Here is a 6728-nt window from a genome sequence, read left to right as displayed (position 1 = left end):
TGTGTACCTGGTTGTTGGGGCTGAGGTTGAGTGAGGGTGTGTACCTGGTTGTTGGGGCTGAGGTTGACTGAGGTGTGTGTACCTGGTTGTTGGGGCTGAGGTTGACTGAGGTGTGTGTACCTGGTTGTTGGGGCTGAGGTTGAGTGAGGTGTGGTTGTTGGGGCTGAGGTTGACTGAGGTGTGTGTACCTGGTTGTTGGGGCTGAGGTTGAGTGAGGGTGGTTGTTGGGGCTGAGGTTGAGTGAGGGGTGTGTACCTGGTTGTTGGGGCTGAGGTTGTGTGAGATGTGGTTGTTGGGGCTGAGGTTGAGGGAGGGGTGGTTACCTGGTTGTTGGGGCTGAGGTTGAGGAGGGGTGTGTTACCTGGTTGTTGGGGCTGAGGTTGAGTGAGGGGTGTGTACCTGGTTGTTTGGGCTGAGGTTGAGTAATCTCCATGATGAGTACATGAGGTCAGAGAAGTGATAAAGAACACGTAGTCTGGCCCGGACTGCCTCCATGCTGACCTCTCAGAGAGCTGAACTGGGGAGGCACCGCTGACGGCAGGCCTAGCTGGAGGGGGACGGAGGAACCTGGAGACGGGGGCAGAACAAACACATGTCAAAGACAGAGAAGGAGGGAGGGAGGGAGAGAGGAGAGAAAGAGAGAGGGAGAGAGAGAGAGAGAGAGAGAGAGAGAGGGAGGGAGAGGGAGTCAGAACACAATCCATTTCATCAGACAGAAGGTGGAATTGACTGCCATCTAGAGTTGGAGATATGATGACTCCATGTTAAAGTACCTGACCATTAAACACCTCAACAGGTACAGAGGCTGTCAGTCCACGTGTTGATGACTGGAGAGAGAGACTGAGTGTGCCTGCTGTGTGTGTGTGGTATATATGTGTGTGTGTGTGTGTGTGTGTGTGCGTGAGTGTGTGTGCTATGTGTGTGTGTGTGTGCGTGTGCGTGAGTGCGTGTGTGTGCGTTTACCCGGAGCCCGGGGAGGGACAGACGGAGCGGTCCAGGCAGCAGAGTGACAGCGACCAGCAGAGACCTGGTGAATGTCCTTCCCTGTAGTGATGTCACCAGGGTGGGCTCTCTCACATGGTTGGTGTGGCCCAGACCCAACTAGGAGTCAGAGAGAACAGAGACACAGATCAAGACCCAACTAGGAGACAGAGAGAACAGAGACACAGATCAAGACCCAACTAGGAGACAGAGAGAAAAGAGACACTGATCAAGACCCAACTAGGAGACAGAGAGAACAGAGACACAGATCAAGACCGAACTAGGAGACAGAGAGAACAGAGACACAGATCAAGACCCAACTAGGAGACAGAGAGAAAGAGACACTGATCAAGACCCAACTAGGAGACAGAGAGACACTGATCAAGACCCAACTAGGAGACAGAGAGAACAGAGACACAGATCAAGACCGAACTAGGAGACAGAGAGAAAAGAGACACTGATCAAGACCCAACTAGAGACAGAGAGAACAGAGAGTAGAGTACCTGTCCCTGTATGGGTGTGAGTACCTGTCCCTGTGTGAGTATCTGTCCCTGTATGGGTGTGTGTTGTATTCTACCTGTCCTCTGAGTAGCTGCCCCAGGTATAGACCTGTCCTCTAGGGTGTCCCTCTGAGTTGACAGACCAGTGTGTGTTGTATTCCACCTGTCCCTCTGAGTTGCTGCCCCAGGTATAGACCTCTAGGGTGGAGGACAGGACCAGTGTGTGTTGTATTCTACCTGTCCCTCTGAGTTGCTGCCCCAGGTATAGACCTCTAGGGTGGAGGACAGGACCAGTGTGTGTTGTATTCTACCTGTCCCTCTGAGTTGCTGCCCCAGGTATAGACCTCTCCTGTGGAGGACAGGACCAGTGTGTGTTGTATTCTACCTGTCCCTCTGAGTTGCTGCCCCAGGTATAGACCTCTAGGGTGGAGGACAGGACCAGTGTGTGTTGTATTCTACCTGTCCCTCTGAGTTGCTGCCCCAGGTATAGACCTCTAGGGTGGAGGACAGGACCAGTGTGTGTTGTATTCTACCTGTCCCTCTGAGTTGCTGCCCCAGGTATAGACCTCTAGGGTGGAGGACAGGACCAGTGTGTGTTGTATTCTACCTGTCCCTCTGAGTTGCTGCCCCAGGTATAGACCTCTAGGGTGGAGGACAGGACCAGTGTGTGTTGTATTCTACCTGTCCCTCTGAGTTGCTGCCCCAGGTATAGACCTCTAGGGTGGAGGACAGGACCAGTGTGTGTTGTATTCTACCTGTCCTCTGAGTTGCTGCCCAGGTATAGACCTCTAGGGTGGAGGACAGGACCAGTGTGTGTTGTATTCTACCTGTCCCTCTGAGTTGCTGCCCCAGGTATAGACCTCTAGGGTGGAGGACAGGACCAGTGTGTGTTGTATTCTACCTGTCCCTCTGAGTTGCTGCCCCAGGTATAGACCTCTCCGGTGGAGGACAGGACCAGTGTGTGTTCGGCCCCCACAGCCACATCCTGTATAAACACGTCAGACAGAGCTGGCACCACCTGGGGACGGTTGTGGTTCCTGGCCCGGCCTTCCGGCAGCCCTATCAGTCGGTCTGTAGGCGAGGGGGTTGGGGGGGCACAGGAGGGTTGATGAGGGGTGTTACAGGCTAACAAAGACACATTCTGTATGTTATGTTATGTCTAAAGTAGACCAGAATTTTTGGGGGGGGTCAAGAATCAAGACGGATGATGAAAATAATATAGAAATGCCTCAGCATGTTCTATTCTATAATATTTCTACGTTATCTGTTGAAACTGAACAGTGTGTGGTGCATCATATCCAGACCTTGTCCGAACGTGTACACGTTGCCATCTTTAGTGAGGGCAACAGAGAACTGAGTTCCACAGGACACCTTCTTGATGCCGAGGCCACAGAGAACGTCCACCTTCTGTGGAACAACAACAACAACAACAACAACAACGTGATTCACACACAACTGGAATATGACTTGGTGAAGTGGCACTGCAAGAGACAATATACACAGAATATACACAGAATATACACACTATACTATAGACAGAACATACACAGAATATACACAGAATATACACACTATACTATAGACAGAACATACACAGAATATACACAGAATATACACACTATACTATAGACAGAACATACACAGAATATACACAGACTATACACACTATACTATAGACATAATATACACAGAATATACACACTATACTATAGACAGAATATACACACTATACTATAGACATAATATACACAGAACATACACAGAATATACACAGAATATACACACTATACTATAGACAGAATATACACAGAATATACTATAGACAGAATATACACAGTATACTATAGACAGAATATACACACTATACTATAGACAGAATATACACAGAATATACACACTATACTATAGACAGAATATACACAGAATATACTATAGACAGAATATACACACTATACTATAGACAGAATATACACAGAATATACACACTATACTATAAACAGAATATAAACAGAATATACTATAGACAGAATATACTACCACCAGAATATAAACAGAATATACTACCACCAGAATATAAACAGAATATACTACCACCAGAATATACTACCGCCAGAATATACAACCGCCAGAATATAAACAGAATATACTACCACCAGAATATAAACAGAATATACTACCACCAGAATATACTACCGCCAGAATATACTACCGCCAGAATATACTACCGCCAGAATATAAACAGAATATACTACCGCCAGAATATACTACCGCCAGAAATATACTACCGCCAGAATATACAACTGCCAGAATATACAACTGCCAGAATATACAACTGCCAGAATATACAACCGCCAGAATATACTACCGCCAGAATATACTACCGCCAGAATATACAACCGCCAGAATATACTACCGCCAGAATATACTACCGCCAGAATATACTACCGCCAGAATATAAACAGAATATACTACCGCCAGAATATACTACCGCCAGAATATAAACAGAATATACTACCGCCAGAATATACTACCGCCAGAATATAAACAGAATATACTACCGCCAGAATATACTACCAACAGAATATACTACCGCCAGAATATAAACAGAATATACTACCACCAGAATATAAACAGAATATACTACCGCCAGAATATAAACAGAATATACTACCGCCAGAATATACTACCGCCAGAATATAAACAGAATATACTACCGCCAGAATATACTACCAACAGAATATACTACCGCCAGAATATAAACAGAATATACTACCACCAGAATATAAACAGAATATACTACCGCCAGAATATAAACAGAATATACTACCGCCAGAATATACTACCGCCAGAATATAAACAGAATATACTACCGCCAGAATATACAACCGCCAGAATATACTACCGCCAGAATATACTACTGCCAGAATATATACAGAATATACTACCACCAGAATATAAACAGAATATACTACCAACAGAATATACTACCGCCAGAATATACTACCAACAGAATATACTACCGCCAGAATATACTACCAACAGAATATACTACCGCCAGAATATACTACCAACAGAATATACTACCGCCAGAATATACTACCGCCAGAATATACTACCGCCAGAATATACTACCGCCAGAATATACTACCGCCAGAATATACTATCGCCAGAATATACTACCGCCAGAATATACTACCGCCAGAATATACTACTACCGTACATACCTGAGGTGAGGACTTGGCGGTAGAATTCCCCAGGCCCAGTTTCCCGTAGTCTCCGTCTCCGAAGGCCCAGACCATCATTCCATCGGCGGAGACGGCTACGGTGTGATTCAGACCACACGCCACCTGGGAACCGGACAGAACCAGACGTGGGTCAGGTGGTTCAGTACCTGAACTGTGTTTGACGTGGTTTACCTGACACAACGAAACCAAATGCTTTCAGAGAATGTGTTTTTATGCTATTATATTGTTAGTGTATTCCACCTGTCCGACCTGGTATCTGTTAGTGTATCTCACCTGGTATCTGTTAGTGTATATTACCTGGTACCTGTTAGTGTATATTACCTGGTATCTGTTAGTGTATCTCACCTGTCTGACCTGGTACCTGTTAGTGTATCTCACCTGTCCGACCTGGTACCTGTTAGTGTATCTCACCTGTCCGACCTGGTACCTGTTAGTGTATATTACCTGGTATCTGTTAGTGTATATTACCTGGTTCCTGTTAGTGTATATTACCTGGTATCTGTTAGTGTATATTACCTGGTATCTGTTAGTGTATATTACCTGGTACCTGTTAGTGTATATTACCTGGTACCTGTTAGTGTATATTACCTGGTACCTGTTAGTGTATATTACCTGGTACCTGTTAGTGTATATTACCTGGTACCTGTTAGTGTATATTACCTGGTATCTGTTAGTGTATCTCACCTGTCTGACCTGGTACCTGTTAGTGTATATTACCTGGTACCTGTTAGTGTATATTACCTGGTATCTGTTAGTGTATATTACCTGGTATCTGTTAGTGTATCTCACCTGTCTGACCTGGTACCTGTTAGTGTATATTACCTGGTACCTGTTAGTGTATATTACCTGGTACCTGTTAGTGTATATTACCTGGTATCTGTTAGTGTATATTACCTGGTATCTGTTAGTGTATATTACCTGGTATCTGTAGTGTATATTACCTGGTACCTGTTAGTGTATATTACCTGGTACCTGTTAGTGTATATTACCTGGTACCTGTTAGTGTATATTACCTGGTACCTGTTAGTGTATATTACCTGGTATCTGTTAGTGTATATTACCTGGTATCTGTTAGTGTATCTCACCTGTCCGACCTGGTACCTGTTAGTGTATATTACCTGGTATCTGTTAGTGTATATTACCTGGTACCTGTTAGTGTATATTACCTGGTATCTGTTAGTGTATATTACCTGGTACCTGTTAGTGTATATTACCTGGTACCTGTTAGTGTATCTCACCTGTCCAACCTGGTATCTGTTAGTGTATATTACCTGGTATCTGTTAGTGTATATTACCTGGTACCTGTTAGTGTATATTACCTGGTACCTGTTAGTGTATATTACCTGGTATCTGTTAGTGTATATTACCTGGTATCTGTTAGTGTATATTACCTGGAATCTGTTAGTGTATATTACCTGGTACCTGTTAGTGTATATTACCTGGTACCTGTTAGTGTATCTCACCTGTCCAACCTGGTACCCCTCCAACGCAGTGACCTTCTCAGGGAGCTTCTTGTTGGAGGTGTTTCCCAGCCCAAGCCTGCCATAGTCCCCGTTCCCAAAGGAGAACAGCCTCCCATCAGCGGTCACCACCGCGGAGTGCTTGAACCCGCAGGACATCTGACCACAGAGGAAACGTGGATGAACATGGGAACAACAGCCAATCAGAACAAGAGGCCTTTAAGAACCTCTACATGACAGTAGACTACAGTCTATTACAGTAGAGATACTGACCTGTAGAACCTCTACATGACAGACTACAGTCTATTACAGTAGATATACTGACCTGTAGAACCTCTAAATGACAGACTACAGTCTATTACAGTAGATATACTGACCTGTAGAACCTCTACATGACAGACTACAGTCTATTACAGTAGAGATACTGACCTGTAGAACCTCTAAATGACAGACTACAGTCTATTACAGTAGATATACTGACCTGTAGAACCTCTAAATGACAGACTACAGTCTATTACAGTAGAGATACTGACCTGTAGAAC

General features: G+C 44.7%; 1 protein-coding gene across 1 annotated transcript in view; it reads right to left on the bottom strand.

Moving 5' to 3' along the window:
• Positions 1-255: 255 nt before the first annotated feature.
• The window catches only part of LOC124028947 (probable E3 ubiquitin-protein ligase HERC1), a gene marked incomplete at both ends in the record, with an annotated part of 13046 nt that continues 6573 nt past the window's right edge, over positions 256-6728 (bottom strand). The window contains 7 exons of the mRNA XM_046340836.1: positions 256-323; positions 502-567; positions 987-1101; positions 2383-2552; positions 2786-2888; positions 4706-4828; positions 6190-6345. Of these exons, the coding sequence (XP_046196792.1) occupies positions 256-323; positions 502-567; positions 987-1101; positions 2383-2552; positions 2786-2888; positions 4706-4828; positions 6190-6345 (801 nt within the window). The remainder of the gene's footprint in view (positions 324-501; positions 568-986; positions 1102-2382; positions 2553-2785; positions 2889-4705; positions 4829-6189; positions 6346-6728) is intronic.

The sequence above is a fragment of the Oncorhynchus gorbuscha genome, unplaced genomic scaffold, assembly GCF_021184085.1.
Source record: "Oncorhynchus gorbuscha isolate QuinsamMale2020 ecotype Even-year unplaced genomic scaffold, OgorEven_v1.0 Un_scaffold_5089, whole genome shotgun sequence".
NCBI lineage: Eukaryota > Metazoa > Chordata > Actinopteri > Salmoniformes > Salmonidae > Oncorhynchus > Oncorhynchus gorbuscha.
This window is presented reverse-complemented; position numbering and strand designations above follow the sequence as displayed.